This window comes from Pygocentrus nattereri, chromosome 17 (assembly GCF_015220715.1).
Source record: "Pygocentrus nattereri isolate fPygNat1 chromosome 17, fPygNat1.pri, whole genome shotgun sequence".
NCBI classification, from domain to species: Eukaryota; Metazoa; Chordata; class Actinopteri; order Characiformes; family Serrasalmidae; genus Pygocentrus; species Pygocentrus nattereri.
The window spans coordinates 29249968-29268833 of record NC_051227.1 but is presented as its reverse complement, the minus strand read 5'-3'; the positions used below and the strand labels follow the sequence as shown (position 1 = coordinate 29268833).

General features: G+C 40.0%; 1 protein-coding gene and 1 long non-coding RNA gene across 4 annotated transcripts in view; one reads left to right on the top strand and one right to left on the bottom strand.

The window, feature by feature from the left end:
- Positions 1-3560: 3560 nt before the first annotated feature.
- On the bottom strand, positions 3561-8885 carry LOC108440387. Of its 2 annotated transcripts, none has more exons than XR_001858840.2 (5): positions 8824-8885; positions 5618-5821; positions 5399-5495; positions 4941-5083; positions 3561-3666 (listed from the first exon to the last, which is right to left on the bottom strand). It is a non-coding gene; the product is annotated as an uncharacterized LOC108440387 (long non-coding RNA). The 2 variants fall into 2 exon arrangements; XR_001858839.2 differs by having other exon boundaries at positions 3567-3666; positions 4951-5083.
- Positions 8886-9312: 427 nt separating this feature from the next.
- wdr62 (WD repeat domain 62) overlaps positions 9313-18866 on the top strand; it is a 33306-nt gene continuing 23752 nt past the window's right edge. The window contains exons 1-11 of one of the 2 annotated variants that reach the window (XM_017719204.2): positions 9313-9873; positions 11308-11399; positions 11481-11543; positions 11665-11722; positions 14024-14194; positions 14495-14632; positions 15301-15483; positions 16013-16173; positions 17530-17719; positions 18148-18297; positions 18440-18600. In XM_017719204.2, the coding sequence (XP_017574693.1) occupies positions 9754-9873; positions 11308-11399; positions 11481-11543; positions 11665-11722; positions 14024-14194; positions 14495-14632; positions 15301-15483; positions 16013-16173; positions 17530-17719; positions 18148-18297; positions 18440-18600 (1487 nt within the window). In that variant the 5' untranslated portion in view covers positions 9313-9753. Of the gene's footprint in view, positions 9874-11307; positions 11400-11480; positions 11544-11664; positions 11723-14023; positions 14195-14451; positions 14633-15300; positions 15484-16012; positions 16174-17529; positions 17720-18147; positions 18298-18439; positions 18601-18866 lie in introns of those variants that run through there. The other variant, XM_037546757.1, reaches the window with a different exon arrangement.

Genomic DNA, 18866 nt, shown 5'->3' with positions numbered 1-18866 from the left:
CCACAAGGAGGGGGGCTTTTCCCACTCCAGTGAGTAACCAGTGAGCTGATTGGCTCTTTTTCTTGAAGGCCGGAACTTTCTCCACAAACAGATGCCCTTTTAAGTGTTCCGAGCTTTCCTATTCATTTTCCAACCAGTGATGGGTTTCCTCCTTTACGACTTCTCTGATTATACTAAATGACAGTCAGAAATATCACACAGATATTTTAACTTCTCTGGCAACAAAAATGTATCTTATTGTTGTGGAGATCTTCAGATATTCCATCTCTTCTCTCACTCTGTGCCATGTGTGCTCCGCTACCTCTGTTTTGTGAGTTCTATAGCACACACTGCAACATCCATTTCTTTCTCCTTTCATTTTTCCTCTCTTTTTTAACACAATTGTTACTTTTTTCTTTTTTCCCTCACTGCAATAAATGTCTGCTGTAATCTGTAATTTGTCTTTAATCTTTAAATATTGTGTAGCCGCTTTCTGTTATTTTGTGGCAAGGGATAATTTGTTATTGTAGGCAAAAATCTTTGCAAATCAATAGACATATATATATATTTTTTAATGTACTATTACACTTTTGGTACATAAACCCATGTGGACCTCAAAGGAATGAAAAAAAGGAACAGAAAAGGGCACAACATGGGCTCTTTTACGTGTGCTGTAAAACTCTGAAACTGTTGCAGAAGCAGATCAATTCAGTCCAGTTTGAGCAGCAGGAAAATATGTGAAATATTATGTCATTATGTTGTCTTGGGGCAAACCTGTCTGTAATTTACTTGAGTTAACATGAGGAATTTCTCTTAGGTTTTCTATCTCCTCACATTCTGCTCAAGATTCATGTCAGTTTACTTGCTTGCTCAGGATATTGTGTAAGGACAGCTTGCTATACTAAAATAATTGAAGATGTATACATAGCACATAAAAAATAATCTGTTCTTGACTTGAGTTACAACCGGCCTCTGGACATGTTGGCACAGGAACTGTTCATTCAGGAACAAAAAGTACAAAGTGTGAATGTGCAGACATTGTGTGCAAACAAAAATTTAACTAGAAACAATAAATATGATAAATTAAACAGACTTTAGACACAGTAAACAGACAGGACAGTGCAGCACCGACACAGCACTCATTCTGGATATTCCACAACCTCATAAGGTGCAGAGATATTAACACGCTGTGATCTGTGAGTCACGCAGTCAGATGACATACATAAACACAGCAGTTACTGAGGTAGAAAAACCTGAGTAAAACAGTCAAAACACAGTGTAGCAGCAATGATCCAGATAGTAGAGCATCAGAGGTGTGTGTGGAGTATGTGTGTGAGAGTGGGGGTGGGGGTTAGCTCATTCCTTGTGAGTTTAAAAACCTGATTGCTTGAGGAATAAAGCTGTTGCAGAGTCTGGCAGTGGTGGCATGGATGCTCCGGTACCTTCTGCCAGATGGCAGCAGTGAAAAAAGTCTGTGTGAAGGATGGATGGGGCCATCCAAAATGCTAGTGGCCTTCCGGATACAATGTGTCGTGTAGATGTCCATGATGGAGGGGAGAGAGACCCCAATGATCTTCTCAGCTGTCCTCACTATATGCTGTAGGGTCTTTCGGTCTTAGGTGGTGCAGTTCCAAAACCAAGCGATGATGCAGCTGCTCAGGATTCTCTCCACAGTCCCCCTGTAGAACATGGTGAGGATGGGAGAGGGGAGATGAGCCTTCTTCAGTCTCCACAGGAAGTAGAGGTGCTGCTGGGCTTTCTTGGCTATGGAGTTGGTGTTGAGGCACCAGGTGAGGTTCTCTGTGATGTGGACACAGAAGAACTTGGTGCTTCTGACAATTTCCAAGCCTCTCGAAGCACTTCATGATGATGGGAGTGAGTGCAATGGGATGGTAGTCATTGAGGCAGGACACTGGAGACTTCTTCGGCACAGTGTTAATGATGGTGGATTTGAAGCACACTGGAACGACTGCAGTGCTCAGAGAGATGTTGAATATGTCCGTGAGAACAGCAGCCAGCTGTTCGGTGCATTCTCTGAGCGCTCTGCCTGGTATGCTGTCAGATCCTGGTGCTTTTCATGGGTTGACTCTGTGTAGAGTTCTCCGCACATCAGCTGTGGACAGACACAGTACCTGTTCCCTTGGAGGAGGTGTGGGTTTCCTTGCCGTCGTGCCATTCTGTGCCTCAAACCGAGCATAGAAGTTATTAAGCATGTCTGGAAGGGAGGCATCACTGTCACAAGCAGGTGGAGGTGACTTGTAGTGGTGATGTCCTGGATGCACTGCCACATGCGCCGTGTGTCAGCAGTGTTTTGAAAATGATCATGGATTTTCTTTGAGTAGGCATGCTTAGCCTGTTTGATGGCCCGGGAGAGCTTGGCTCTTGCCACCCTGAGGCTTGCTTTGTCCCTTGACTTGAAATTAGGGTTCCTTGGTCTTCCAGCCACACACATGTCTAAGATCACCATAGGCAACAACACATCAGCTGGAGTGGTGCAAATCTCAGCTACTACACTCTGGAGTAGTGCAAACATATTCTCTGGAGTGATTCACCAGTGTGATAAACGGAGTGGATGCCAGAGAACGCCACCTGCCGTAATGCGTAGTGCTAAAGTTTGGTAGAGGAGGAATAATGGTCTGGGGTCTTGTTTTTTATAAATTTGGGCCCTGTTGTTCTAATGAACAGAAACTTATGCTATAATATACAGTGGACATTCTAGAGAACTGTGTGCTTCCAACTTTACGGAGACCTTTTGAGGAACGTGTTTTCCTGTGTAATCATGGCAATGCCCCAGTGCACAAAACAATGTTCATAAAGACATGGTTTGCTGACCTTGGTGTGGAAGAGCTTGAATGGCTGACACAGAATCCTGACCTCAACCCCATCAGAACATTTAGAATAAATTGGAACGCTGACTGTGAGCAATGTATCATCGCTCAATATCAGTGAATCATGTGCATTCTCAAGGAACACTAAACGACACATCAACAAATCCCAAAAGTCATGTTCCAAGATCTAATGGAATGCCTTTCGTGAACCAGCACACATGATGTTCAAGTGTCCACATTCTTTTGGCCATGTAGTGTAAAATGCCTCTAACTACGTGTTTTCAACAATGGGATCATTTATCAGTAGATTTAGCCTTGTGGTGGCCAATGTGTTCCCTTTAACAAATAAGCCTTAATCTCCTTTTCATATCTGCCAAAAAAACATTATTCAAATAGAGAAAGAAAATAACTGTGTTTATGTTACGGTTCTTTTAGAGATGCTTATCTTCACAGGGCAAGGCTACCAACTCTGACCATGAGTCTGTCTAAAATGTACTCTCTCTCACTATAAAGTGGGAACTGAGTGTCCCTAAAGGAAGACATGATGGCTGAACTTTATAAACAGGATAGCTACACTATGCTGGGTCAGTTAGTTATGATCCCAAACCAGCATGCAATTATAGGCCTTTACATTATGCAGTGCTTAGTTGTTTTGTAGAGGAAAAGCTACAAAAACTACTTGTTACCTAAATATAACATTAATTGTAAAGCACAAGTACATAATAAGGTATACACAATAGACATAAAGGGTTGGGGTATTGCAAAATAGGCATTTTATTGAAGAGGTGTTTGATGAACAGATAAGGATGGTAGCTGTGGATGTTTGATCCCACGAAGCTTCCAGAGTCAGATGGTCAATCTTACAGAGGGAGAAAACATGCAGTTTAAACTTACAAATAATTCACTGCTTCTTTTAAAAATATAAAGTTTATTCTCTCTTGATGTTACTGATGAGCAATAAATCCTCTCTTTCTACATTCTAACGTTACCCTTCCAATCATGCCCTTTATTTAACCAGAAACGTTCATGGAGAACAAATTCTTTTACAGCTTTACTATAAGATCATGAAGTTAAGGCTTAAGTGAAAATGTCAGCAGTGCAGATAAAGCACAACAAGGAAGAATAGTAACCCATCCTACACACATTTACCTTATTACATATAATATACACATACACACACACATCACAAGAATTCACAATTGTGTATTGTTTTCATCATTATCATCAGTGTTCTCACTACAGTAACCAGCATTACACAAATACATCACGTAAGCCATTCTCTTTATCATAATGATGGTTTGAAGACCGTTCCTACAGTTATTTGTCTGACTTCCTTTAGCATTCAGAAGCTAGCCTGCCTAGAAAAATCCACTCTGAAGCAGTTCTGCTTTTCAAAAGTGCCTCCCACCATCATCAGAAGGGGGTTTAACGTCTTTAAACCAGAAAATCTCACTCTAGAACAGGGGCGTCAAACTCAACCACTGAAAGGGCCGTATTAAAAAAACTCAGCAAATCCGTGGACCAGCTGTGTTTTTATTTCAGTCTTAACACTTAACGTTAATGACCTGAATGGGCCAAAGCTGCAACAACAAATTAGGCATTAAATACTTATTCAAAAATAATACTAAATAAAAATAAATTGTTTTGGTAGTTTTTTGGAAACTACTTATTTGCTTGAAGTAAACACCAGGCATCTTTTCTTTTTGTGTAACTGCTGGCCTATAAATTGTTGTTGGGGGAAGGGGGTTAGAACACACATTCTGTTGCAGGGCATGCTGGGGACAGTAGTGCATCTTAGGGTGAAACCGGCAAACAAGAATAGAAAATTAAAATAATTTTGTGGTCTGAGTAGGCCTGTGCTACAGGCCTTGTGTTTGACACATGGACTCTAGAGACTACTTCAGCGCTGCATCGTGTTTTACACCAAATGCAGTAATGGTTGCATTTGTCATTTTTACTGGAGTGCCCTTAAAGAACCTCCACATAAGGTTCTATACCAATTATGTGTAAGGAATCTTTCTTTTATAAGCAGTAAAGAAATGCATCACGTCTGTTTCTACAGTAAGATTTTTTCCATTTGTTGTGAATTGAACAGTAGCACCGTCATAAACATGAAGATCCGGATATACATACGCACACATACAGCTACTGCAGTCCAGTGGCAGTGCTCAGAGTCACTGCTGATTCTTTGCTTTCATCACACCAGTGGTTTAGATGAAGGACATCTTGCTTTCCTTCTCAATAACAAGCTTGCTGTTCTCCTAATACTAGGACGCCTGTACAACAGAACACACATTTATTTACACTTTATCTCTAGAACCAATATCAAATCACTTTCTGTTGCTTTATCATTTCTATGGAAGTTTAAAAGCACATTTCTTACTTGTTTTAGCATTAACAGTGGGAAATAGTAGATTATAAGCCTGCTACAGTAATAGCAAGTAGGCTAAGCGCAACAAAACAGTATTTTAATGCTTGTTTAAAGTTAACTTTTCCCAAAATTCATCCAAAACATGGATTCCGAACACAACAAGTGCCCATCTACAAAACATATGAGCTTAAATAATTAAATTGCTCGATGACGTACTTACCTCGGATGAAACCCAGTCCGGGAAATATTTATCAGAATCAAGAAGAAAAGTCCAATAAACGCAGCCATGATGATCCAGAATATGATAACGATTGAATCTAAAGTGCATCAGAGGACAGGATGCCACGTTAGGAAATCTCCGACCCAATGATTCTCTATTGTTCCCAGTATCAGACATTCCCTCATATCAGTGCATCTATAAACAGAAAGGAAAACTTACATCTGTTGTATCTGAGGGTTCTCGAATCCACGATCACTGGATCCAAGTAATCATAGTAATACTCATATGTCAGTTCATACACGGACGAGTTACGGGACTTCTCCATTATCCGTGTCTTCAGTGGCAAACCGGCTCAGAGACAGAAACAACATGCTGACTGTGTTCTTCCATTATAGTCTCCACCCATGAACCCATAAAGGACTTCTGAAGGACAATTTAAATGATCTGATTACAAAAACAACAGAGATGAACAAATGACAACTAAAGTCTTGACATCAAAATGACATTTTTGGCTTATTAGTTTAAATTCAACACCATTCATCATATTATATACTTTAAAATACAAAATTACTGTTTACATAATCTTCAATCACAACGCATGTACTGTGTCCTGCCTCTCAAACCTCTGCTGAGGTTCAGTTACGTCACTGTGACATTGCATCCACTGAAAAATCCATCATGTTATGGAAAATGTGCTCTGACATCCGATTCATGTGGAATTGATTATAAAATTAATGCTTTTAAATCAATGAGGAAAAGTATTTTATGTCCAAAAAAAGGAACTAAATTCCACACATTTTCACTTTTTATCACTTTTACAACTTTGTCAACATTTATTTTATTTAATATTTTTTAATGAAGGGGCGGCACGGTGGCGTGGTGGGTAGCGCTGTCGCCTCACAGCAAGGAGGGCCTGGGTTCGATTCCCCGGCCGGGCGACCAGGGTCCTCTCTGTGTGGAGTTTGCACGTTCTCCCCGTGTCTGCGTGGGTTTCCTCCGGGTTCTCTGGTTTCCTCCCACAGTCCAAAGACATGCAGTCAGGCCAATTGGACGTGCTAAGTTGCCCCTAGGTGTGAGTGTGTGAGTGACTGTCTGTGTCTGTCTGTCTGCCCTGCGATGGACTGGCGACCTGTCCTGGGTGTATCCTGCCTTCTGCCCGATGACTGCTGGGATAGGCTCCAGCATCCCCCTGCGACCCTGACAGAGAAGCGGTTTAGAAAATGGATGGATGGATGGATTTTTAATGAACTTTTAAGACTTTTTTCACATGATAATGAGAGGCTTATCTAAGATTAAAGAGGAGGCAAGAGCGGCTGAAAGCAGCTGACGATCCAGTAGATGTTTTTCGTGGCTCTACGTGTTCATTCTGCTTTATGCACTATTTCTGATTCTTGTCTTATCCATAGCTAATTTAGCAGTTAATTGTTTCCAGGACTCTGATTAAGCTTAAATCTAGTCTCAGATCAAGGCTGTTTGTGAAGATTTGGGGGCCCTAAGTGATTCCTACGTGGGGGCCAGCTACCCACCCCAATCAATACTTCAACTATTTTGAGCCAGAAAAGGTTCAATAAAAGTTTTGACCATATAACAATGAACAGGTATTTACACATCATGCAATATACAAATACATACAGTAAATAATACACACATAAATACATACTACATACTTATTGGAATGTAACCCAGGACACACATTATACAGTACTGCACAAAAGTGGTTAAAGCGGTTTTTAACACTGTTTAAAACTATTTATCTGGGCAAACAGTACATGACATTACAATACATATAGATAAAAATGAATATAATAAAACACAAGAATGTTTTGGTCATGTTGGTTTGAATCAGAGGTGGACGAAGTACACAAATCATGTACTTGAGTTAAAGTCGAGACACCCAAGGTAAAATATTACTCCATTAAAGTAGAAGTCCTTACTCTAGACCTCAACTTGAGTAAAAGTACTAAAGTATTTGCCTTCAAATGTACTTAAGTATCAAAAGTAAAAGTACTAAAAGATTAATTCTGTCTCTGATGTCCTGTTATCATTTTTATAACAAGACTCGCTTCACAAACTCATTTCAGGTGAAAGTCCTCCATCGTCTCTCTTGGTAAACCAGTCTTTTAATAGAACGTCATTAATTAGTGACGCTGACGTCTATTAAAATGATCATAAGTACAAAACACTGAAGGTAAACAGTTTCCATCAGGGAGAACTGAGTGGCTCTGAAATCACTTTTACACACAAGCAAAGTTTCAGTTTAAGATTACTTTGTAAATTAGTTACAAGCTGAATAAAAACTGGCTTTAAACTCAGGATCACGAATAAGCTCCTGTACTGTATTGATCTGTAGGTCTCTGTTCATTAACTAACCCAAAATAATTTACTATAAAATGAAAGTGTTTGTATGAATTCAGAAAAAAAGAAACACACCAGTCACGACTGCATGTGTGGACATATTTCTATATTGTGGTCTATTTACACAAAGTTAGGTTAGTTCATCATTTATGTGACGCATGTGCTCCCAAAACTTTACGCTGCTGCGCTGACGTTGAACTGTGTGCTGCACTGGGTTGGTATGACCAACAGGTCAAAACAAGCTCAGAACAAAGTGACCGCTGTGCCCTGTTTAGCGTTCCTGCTTTGCGCTACTTTTGATTTGACGTTGTTTTTATACACAAAAAAACAAAAGGAATGACAGATTTCACAAAATGTAGCGGAGTAAAAAGTCAGATATTTGACTCTGAAATGTCGCCCAAAATGGAAAAACTGAAGTAAAGTACAGATACTTGAAAAAACTACTTAAGTACAGTAACGGATTACATTTACTTAGTTACTGTCCACCACTGGTTTGAATAATATATTTAGAGTACATAAGTTTAGCTCCTGACGTGTCACTGAACGCCAGTCACTGTATGTTTGATATCAGCAGCACCTGACTGAATCCACTGAAGGGTTGATTAGCTGAAGCAGGCACTGGTTAATAAATATAAATACTGGTCTTCCTCGAGGACAGCTCAAACACACACACACACACACACACACACACACACACACACACACACACACACAGACACACACACATATCAAATCACAATGTGCTATGTTTGCATTTCTTAACGAATAAATTGCATGTGAATAGATTTACACATCATCATCACTGTTTGTTTATGATAAGAAGCAGCTGCAGATACTGTATATGGGCCTAATGTGATACCAAGCCTTTAACCTCCATAACTCTGCTGGTCACCCTTCAGGTCTGACAGGACCATAATCAGCTCAGGCACAAAATAGAAACGGCTCCGATTAAAATCCATTTCCAGCGGTGATTTATCTTTAGCACTGCAGATCAAACTTAACTAACTGAACTAAACGTTTCTTTTTATTTTTGTTATAGATAATCCAGTAAGAATCAGGTGGGACCTTACAGGACTCGTCCCAAATCGCGGTTTCAATTCGCCCTCTTCTGCAGCCGCATTGCCACGTTTCCTTTAGGCGTCCAGCAGGTGGCGACGACAGTCCTTTTACTTTGCACAGTAGAAGAAGAAGAGCAGCAACAACATCGCCAACGAGGCCAACCGTCCCTCACTTCCCCTAGACACTTCTACTAGGAAGAGACCATATTACTGGGAACAACATTAGTTTGTACATGACAAATGTCCTAATTTTAGATGTTTCTGTTCAGTTTGCAATTATTTTAATAGTTAAAAGTCGTATTCATTGGAGTTATTGTAGTAATTTGTGCACAGTTGTAATTAAGCTGCGGTTAAGTGCCGCTACGTTTGTTAGACGACCCCGCTTTCATGGATTAACCCAAAAGAAGGGATTAGAAGAAGTGGACATGGGCCTGTTTATTTGTTGGATTGGAACGGCACCTGCGTTTAAAACTGCGTACCGCCATATCAAATAACGTTGAACCGACTTGCTTTTCTATTTTTTTTTTTTATTCTCTTACGTTGTTTGTAGTTGAACAAGTCGTTTTTAATGTCAAAAGCTTACCGGGATATTTCTGACTTCGGTGTAGTTCGCGTTAATGATGAGCAGTGCTGTGTTATGTGATTGTGAGAGGTCGGATAACTTGTACTTAGTGTTTTAATGACTTGTTTCCCTGCAGACGGAAAACAGTTAGATTAACTCTAACAGCGCTAACCGCAGGTTAACTCGCTCCCCGGACGAGGGAGTCAGAGAGAGATTTCTGTCAAAGAGAAACCAACGTCATCTTCAAGTTTACCAACTAACCTAAAGCTCTTGTTGACCTGACTTTGAAATTTCTTCTTTAGAGGAAAGAGAGTGAGAGAGAGGAAAAGGGGTTCAGCAGTTGTTGTTTTGTTTGTTTGTTTTTTTGCTGTGCACTCGCAATGGCGGAAGGAATAAACTCAACCTTCACCTCCCGCGTCAGGAAAACCAACAGCAGCAACACGACCGCAAACGTGAGACGAAGCAGTCGACAAAGCAGCAAGAGGGACATTCACAGCCGGGTATGAGCTTTTTCCTCGAGGCTGAAATTTGGTGTCTTATTCGCCAGCTTTTTGTTCGGATTTTTCCGTTCCACCTTAAATCGTGCCGCAGTTACATTCTGGGGCGTATAAGGCTGCACCATTTAAGGTGGGCCGGAAAAGTTCGAAAAGCAGTCTGACTTCAGCTCTGTGCTTTTCCCCACATTTGGTCAGTAAACCGCTGTCTGTTCCTGCTAGCAAAAGTTTGGAGACGGGTGTGGAGGGATGTTGTGGTGGTCCGCCCTCCTCCTCATCCGAGGCAGCGCTCAGGGCGCAGTTTGCTCGACCATGTGAAGGGGAGGATTCTCCTACAAGTCCAGCTGGACAAATGGTCCCTAAAGGACCTCCAGCAACCGCATAGCTGGAGGCAGCGTTTTGAACTTGCTCGGGAAACTAATCGCAGTCTGTCACTGGTGACTCTGGCAGGGGCCACACGATGTCATTGTTTTGTGCATCAAAAACAGTCATAATTTTCCTAATATTGTCTTTTTTGGTTGTGTTGTTATCGTGTTATTAAGACTTATATAACTTATGTAATACAAACATCTAGGGATAGGCAGGGAAAATGCGCTGTAGCCTCATAATAAATGGAGATGTGGAGGTTTTTGTGACTCTACAATCACTAAATGAACTAAATTAGAGACATTTGAAATCCCTTCTGGATAAAGCGTCTTTATTTGTACTGTTTGGACTGAACAGCATGTTCAGAGTCTGTGTAGCACATCAAACTCTCTTTCTCAAAACAGTGAGGAAAATGATTTTCTCTGCAGTTGAAATGTTAGACCTCTAAGCCCTTTTCAGGTTCCCTCAGGATCGACTTTAGCCGATTCTCTTTGACAGGAATACAGCTTGAAGATGACATGATGGCTTTTTACACCAGATGTTAGAACATTGCTGTGTGGATTCGATTGTATTTAGCCACATGAGCATTAGTCAGGTCAGATACTGATGTTAGATGATTAGTTCAGGATCACAACCCCACTGTTCCTCATCCCAAAGGTGTTGGATGAAGTTCCATTGCTCCAGAAAACGCAGTTCTGCTGCTCCACAGTCCGATGCTGGAGAGCCTTGTGTCCCCCTCTATCCAACACAGGGTATAGGACATGGTGACCATGGGCTCATGTTGTAACCCAGTACCTCCCATTTCCTTAACAAAACTTTTTTTTATTGAGATACAACAAGCTGTGTGTGTGTGCAGTTTTACACAGTATTTGTAATCTTAAAGTAGCTGATTTAACTTATTAGAAGGGTGTTTGAATACTTTGGACATGAAGTATAGCTGAAGAAAAACAGAACGCCCTCTTTTCGGCACTGAGAAAAGAAAAGCCTTTGTAAATTCTCTAGTTAGTTAATCTTATCTGGAGGAATTGCTTTTCCTAAACCCTACTTTGCTGACAAATTATTTTGTCATTCCAGGTTGTTCTGGAGAAAGTATTGGGAATCACCACCTCCAACAGCAGTGGCTTGGCCTGTGACCCCAACTCGGGGTTTGTTGCATATCCTGCAGGGTAGGGTCGTGTTGCCACGTGGATTTAACAGTTGGAATATTTAACTCTTTCTCTATAACTGATGTAGTTATTCTCTTGCAGATGTGTTATTGTCATCCTCAATCCAAAGAAAAACAAGCAGAGTCACATCTTCAATACATCACGGTATGTAAACTTTGCACTTTAAAGTGGCTCTTCTAAAGCTTACCTCTCTGTTGCTTTTGCTCTTTATGAAGTGCTACATGAAGCAGGATCACCTCGGCTTTACTCTGGTTTTATTGCACAGAAAAACCTTCAGTGCCTTGGCGTTCTCCCACAATGGAAAATATTTGGTCACTGGTGAGGTAAGTGGCTGGAAATACAAAAATTGAAGGCTTTGTATGCCTTCTGGTCATTGCTTTTGATAACCGCTCCAGAGTACAAGGCTGATCTCATGCTTGTCCCATTTAACACATTTGTGCGAGAGTTGTATTTCAGTGCTGCTTCAAAAGTTACGTCTGGGATCTGTCTCATGAAGTATTTCCAACTTGGAGAAGCTCCTGACTGATTGACAGTGGTTAACTCTGTTAACCCTGTTCTAGATACTCAGGCTGGGATTAATCCTTGTATGTGTGAACATGAAAGGATTACATTCATGACTAACAGCCAATTGCATGAAGCATGAGGATGAGTTAAGTGGCTTATTTTTCAAGGAAGGGAAAATAAATCATGCTAAATAAAACGTAGGAAGGGAAGCATTGAAAGCTGTAGCTGCACTTTATTATTCTAATTTTATTTTTATGTTTGAGTCATGTTTTTAATTTCTAGTTGCCTTTAATTTGTTACTTTTTAAATTCTATTCAGGGTTCAAGCATGCAGTGTGTAGTTGCACAGCCAAATGCATTTTGCCATATAACTCCTAAACCAAAATATTTAGAGACAAAATTTATTTTTACCTGATTCTTTGGGTCAAGATGAACAATGTTGCAGTTTGGAAAATTTAGTGCCACCTACTTAGTTTTTTTTTGCATATTTGCATAATAAGCAAAACCTACTTTTGCAATCTAGTCCTGGGTTAGGGGGCATGGTACCTGCTAAATAACTGTTCTTAGTGTCTGTATATCCGCTCAAGCTGAAATTTTGGCAACCATCTCAAAATTGTAAATGTGTATGTCTTGAGAATCTGGTGAGGCCTGCAAATTGTAAAATTGGCCCATAGAAGGGGCCCTTTAGCACTCAAAACCACATTTACAAAATTATTTGTAAAACAATTGGCATGATGTGATTCCGTTCTCTGGTCTAACTTTGTAATTACGTTATGTCAGAAATTGGACTTATTCATTCAAAGACTACAGCTTATTATACAAAGGTCAAAAGGTCATTCTGTACAAAACCTATTGAATATCTTCGTTGAAGTCACTTGATCAATAAACATAACATATGGACACCTTGTAACAAATTCTGACCCGCTTTCATGTAGCTCCTGTATGCCAAAAAGGCCCCTAATGTGTCCTTTGGACCTCAGTATGGCCTGCATATTAAAGGGTTAAACATGGAGACCAAACCACTTTGCAGACACAATTATATCTGAAATTTCTCCCTCAGTAATGCATTTTTAACATCTATATTGACAGTCTTTATTGTTAAACAAGTCTTTGTAGATCAGTGTCTATGTTTGAAGACCACTGTTCATTATTTATGACAAATGATGTCTTTTGATGAACCCTGACTTCCTTTTCTTTTTTCATCCTATCTCTGTATATAAGGCCCAAACTACATTAGGCCTTCTTTGGCCTAGTTGGCTCAAACTGCATAACGGCTTATTGTGCTGATGGCCTCTTGAACCTGCTGTTTGCCACTTGTGGCTGTATTTTGAATTGTCTTTGTATTTCATCATTTGTAAAGCACTTCGTATGTATGACTACAGTGTATGGAAGGTGCTATGTAAAATAAAAGTTGCCTTGCCTTGAAATCTTATCACGCTTGGCAAAATGGCTTGTTATAGCATTTAAACTAGATGTTTCTCTAGTTCTAAGCAATGCTTTGATCAGTGTATTTAAAAAAATATATTTATTTTTCCAACTTACTCTCAAGGCTGGTGCTGTCCAATATGTATGTAGTCACAATATAAATTGTGACTACAATTATTTGCTCTTTAATGGGTAAAACGAAGAATTAAATAGAGCTACATGGAAAGCAAGATGCAGCAGGCTATTTAGCCCAGTGAGTCAGACATAATTCTGCTACAACCTTTTATATAGGTCAGGAATGTTCAGTCTAATCAGCGAAGAGCTGTTGTGGTTGGAAAAAAAGAGCTGTTGTGGTTGGTTTTTGCTCCAACAAAGTAGGAGCGCACATAATCAGTTATTGAAGAATGAGACCAAGCCAATCCGACTGAATCATATTGGACACCCCTGACATTCAGCAGTTCAGCAGCATTGAAATACAGCTTGAGGTTTACATTGTTTTTAATCATAAAATATCAACACATATTGAGCAAAATAAAAATAATAAATTGTTGATTGCTTGTTTAGAGCAAACATCTGCTAAATTCTGACATGGCAGATTCCAGTCTTGGATTATTATCTTTTTATTAGTATTGTGTGAAAGGGGGAAAAAAGTGTTTTGCCTCATGTCTCTTTTCATCAGTGTCTGTGTCTTCATAGAGTGGGCACATGCCATGTGTAAGGGTGTGGGATGTCACTGAGCGTACGCAAGTGGCGGAGGTCCAGTGTCACAAGTATGGAGTGGCCTGTGTTGCTTTTTCTACCAACGGCAGCTACATTGTGTCTGTAGGATTCGAGCATGACAGAACTGTCAGCGTGTGGGAATGGAAGGTGAGTTTAGAGATACATTGAATCACAAACTGAAAGCCACTGATATAGAAATTAATAGGTCTTGTTTTTTCTTTTTTAATATCTATGATAATTTTATAGTGGTGGCACTGAAGATGCTAATTCTAAATGCTTTAAATTTATCTGCTTGTTAATAATAACACATTTTTATTAGACTAATTGAGGCAGCCAGTGTTGCTGTAAATGTATAGTTATTAGGAGACCTTTAATGTTCCTTGCTCATTTTTTTTTTATTTTAGGGGAAGTTTGCAAAAAGTTTTCTCTCCTCCTCTTAATTTGCAGAGAGGTACTGTTATTGCATCAAACAAGGTGTCTAGTCGAGTGCTGGCTGTCTCTTTCTCAGAGGACAGCAGCTACTTTGTCACTGCAGGAAACAGACATGTGAAGTTCTGGTACTTGGATGCCTCCAAGGAGAGAAGGGTAAGACTGAAAGAACCTTTAAAGCCTGGAGTTAAGATTTAAATTACTGTCCTTGCTAGATTATTTTCTCATTAAGTCTGTGCCTTATCTAAATGGATTTAAATTGCCATTGACTATTTAGTAATTGTAGACACTTGAATTAAGTCTGCTTTTCCCGCATCTGTTTCGAATCTGTGAGGAAATGTGCAAAATAAGTGAGAAAGAATGACTTGGAAAGCTTAAAAGTGCAGCAGATGAGTGGAGAGGCTCATTAAGGGATGATGTAACATTGTTTTGACTGGGCAAGCTATGAGTTGGCTTCTGCCTCCCCTTTTGAGGGTTCTTCGAAAACGGCTCATATGTTTTCACTCAGTACCTCCAGCATAAAATGACATACCTCAGCAATGACTAAACATGTCCTCCCCAAATATTTCAGTTCCAGTTTTGAACATAAACACACAGGCTCATACATTTAAACAGACCATGCACATTAATGCACAACATTGTTTTATTATGTAAATATACCATATTTAACCAAATGTCTCATTATCATCTGCTCCTCCTGTTGTTAGAATGACTTACTTTCCATTATACAAACCACTAAAGGTTTATCTGAATGGGGAAAATCAACTATTTTAAGCTGTTGATGTTTTTGTTGTGCTGTGAGTGACACTGGTTTGATCTTCCAGGTAAACAGCACTGTGCCTCTGATTGGACGATCAGGGTTGCTAGGAGAACATCAGAACAGTGAATTCTGCGACTTGGCATGTGGTCGTGGCACCATGGCGAGCAGCACCTATTGTATCACCCACACAGGTCTGCTGTGCCAGTTCAACAGCAACAGGCAACTGGATTTATGGGTTGACCTCAAAGTAAGTCACGTTGCTCAGGAAGAGATTAGCAGTGACTATACAATGATGTTATTTCCTCTCATAGATTGCTTTAGCACAACAACTAACCACAAGATAGGCTTTCTTTAGCAGGCGCATCTTCATTTGGTCTATTGTTAGAAATAAGTTTATGCCAGTCTGACAGTATATGCAAACATCAACTTTTATTAACTGAAACAGAAATTCCACCATTTTATAGTCATTCAACATGTTTTGTGCCTGGCATTAAAATGTCACAGATTACTGACAAGGACCATCTGAGCTTGATCATTGTCGTAGCACACAGTGACACATTCTGTGATTTGCTCCAATGCTCATTTGCATATTGTAACCTTAAGTGATCACATTACAGAAAGTATGGTAATTGTGATCTGTATATGGTGCAGCCCTAGACTGTATTAACTATAGGGTTTCCTCATCTCATTGCACGTATACAATACAACATGTAAAGAGTTCTATATCATGCCCCAAAATATCTTCTATATGTTGATTTCATTGTGTTTGTATGCAGACGTCTTCAGCACGATGTCTGTCTGTGAGCGAGTCCTTTGTTTTCTGTGGCTGTGCTGATGGCACAGTGCGGGTGTTTAGCCCTCAGAACTTGCACTACATTACCACCCTGCACCGGCCCCACTGTCTGGGAGTGGATGTCTCACAGGGCGTGCAACCTGGGTAAGACCTTTGTCTCCGATTGGGTGGATCTAGAGCCCATAGTAGTTATTCCAAATGCTGGTCTAGGCTTGTCAGTTTCAGATATCAGTAGTAATGTATTACATATCTTCCCTGGTATTCATACAGCAGTCCTGAGTAAGCCATCAGATCAGATTCCTATTCCTGAAGTCTCACTTAGCCAGTTTCCCAGGTCCAGAAAGAATTACCAGTAGCGATTCACTATTAGTGCTGCTCTTTAATCCAAGTCTAGGCTTAATCCATGTCTGGGAAAATAGGCCCATAAGCATTCAAGAGGTGTCCTTAGCGGTTAGAAGTTGCTGAAATGGTAGGGGCAGCTGTTACCTGCTTTTATTTTTATTTTACTTCCAAACCATCTAATCTATCTGACTGCTTAGAAAAGTATACATATGATGAAAAAGCTGCTTCTATTTAAAAAAAAAAATGTATGCCTGGCCTACAATGCAGGATAATTAGGCTGATGTTCAGGCTAATTTCTTTCTCCCATCAATTGCAAATGATAGCTTCAACTGGTTTTAAACTATCGTCTTCCCAGATTATCCTGTAACGTGGCATGTTTTTTAACTTTTTTTGATTAATTCTACCCTTCCTAGTTTTCTATAGCGTTCATAACATTTCTAACATTTATGTTATGATTCTGATTCTGATAAGTTAACTTTGGCTGCCCTACAACTGAAACCATCTTTTGCAGACAACAATTAATGCATATTGCATATTAATAAGCTTGTGCAAAACTTATGAAGGTTTATAGTATTTGTTTTTGCTCTAGATACAACAGTGTACGTCTGAACATTTACTAGATAAAGAGGAGATGGTGGTGAATATTAGCTGTGTTATTATACAACAGTTAGTTCCAGCCATGCGAGCTGATTGTTTGCGAAGCGTTCTAACTGTACTGTTATTTAGCCATAACAGAACGTTATGCCATTAGTAAGCAACAACTTTGACAGCTGTAGGGGATGCTCAAGCCGTTTGAACGTTTTTACTCTTACTTTGCACACAAACAGAAAATGCTTACTTTTAAGATCACATTTGACCTACAGCTGATTTGGTCAGACTGTGAAGATGAGACTGCACTAAATTCTGAAACGGCAAGCTTTTCAATCTGCAGCTGTGACAGAAGAACGCCTAAACAATCTGGAAATTAACTGAATACCACAGTTGCTGTGATGATCTACAGTGCTCGCTTTCAGCTTGTGCCTGTGACCAAATCACAGCCGTGATGTTATTTCGCGATAAGAAACTGCTTCTCATCTTCTACTGCTAATATATATAACAAATTATATTTTTAACCAGGTTTCTCTGTATAACTCTTTCTTTCCAATTACTGTTGTATAGGCATCTGTTCACTGCACTGCCAGATGCTGAATATCCAGACACTCTGGCCCTCACTCATGACCCTATGACTGGCCACTTGACGTGTGTATTCAATGACCACAGTGTGTATGTGTGGGATGTGCGAGACATCAACAATGTAGGGAAGGTGTTCTCTGCCCTCTACCACAGCAACTGTGTCTGGAGTGTTGAGGTATGTTTCATATTCTTTATCATTTACACACACAGCATTATGCAGAGACCATTATTAATTTATTTAATTTCCAGCCAATAAGTACAAATCATTAATTTTTCAGAGGATATTTGGGAGATTATATAGAAGACAGATTTGAAAAATCCACTGGGGTTTCTGTCCTTCATTCCAATTTGAGAATACAACACTATGAGTTCTGAAAGGGCCGTTACTGATGAAAGGAAACTGAACAGTGGAAACTGGACTGGCCACCCCAGTGGCTAGACCTAAGCATCAATGAACGTTTTGAGTATTATTTCGATCATGAGAAGCAGAAAATGCAACCAATTTCTAAGGTGTTCATTGCGAGATTGTTGTATAGTTGCAGAGATGTTTTTCCTATGGTATGTTTTGAGAAAAACCCTTCCACATGTATACACACTTTCCAGACTTACCCAGAGTTGGAGGATTCAGCTGCAACTCTGCTACCTGGCTCTTTCTTCACCTGCTCGTCTGATAACACCATTCGCCTTTGGAACAGTGATTTTCAGCAGAGCCACAACCAAAACACTGACCTTCACCGCAATCTGTACAGTCAGGTAATGTTCGCTCAGTCCACATGGAGTCCTCAAATATTTGATACTAAATTTCGATCTGTTTGTTCAGTTTTTACTCTGTATCGGTTTTGTGGCATCTCTAGTAGCATCTTGTTATTAATGTGTGTTTGTGTGTGTATTAAAGGACTTGGTGAAGATCGTGTATGTGGATGAGGACACTCGGCACCTCAAGGCTCTGGCCGAGAGAGTAGACAGCAGCCTGGATGGCAAATTTGGAATCAGAGTGCTGGGAATCAGTCCAGATGGCCAGCACCTGGCTGCCGGGGATCGCAGTGGGAATCTGCGGTGAGACACACACACAAACACAAATATATACACATACACACAGGCCCGTTAATGTCAATTCCATGCCCTGTTTTCTCTGTTAACTAAACCTAGTGCTTGTTTGAAATATTGGTGGAGTTATGTATGATTGGCTGACTAACTGTTAACCAACAAATGTGATGTTTCAACCATGATGTTGATGTTAAAAAAAAAAGTTCATTTTGTTCATTAAAATGTTTAATCTGAATGGGCGAGTATATAATTTTTTCAGTTTTTCTATTGTATGC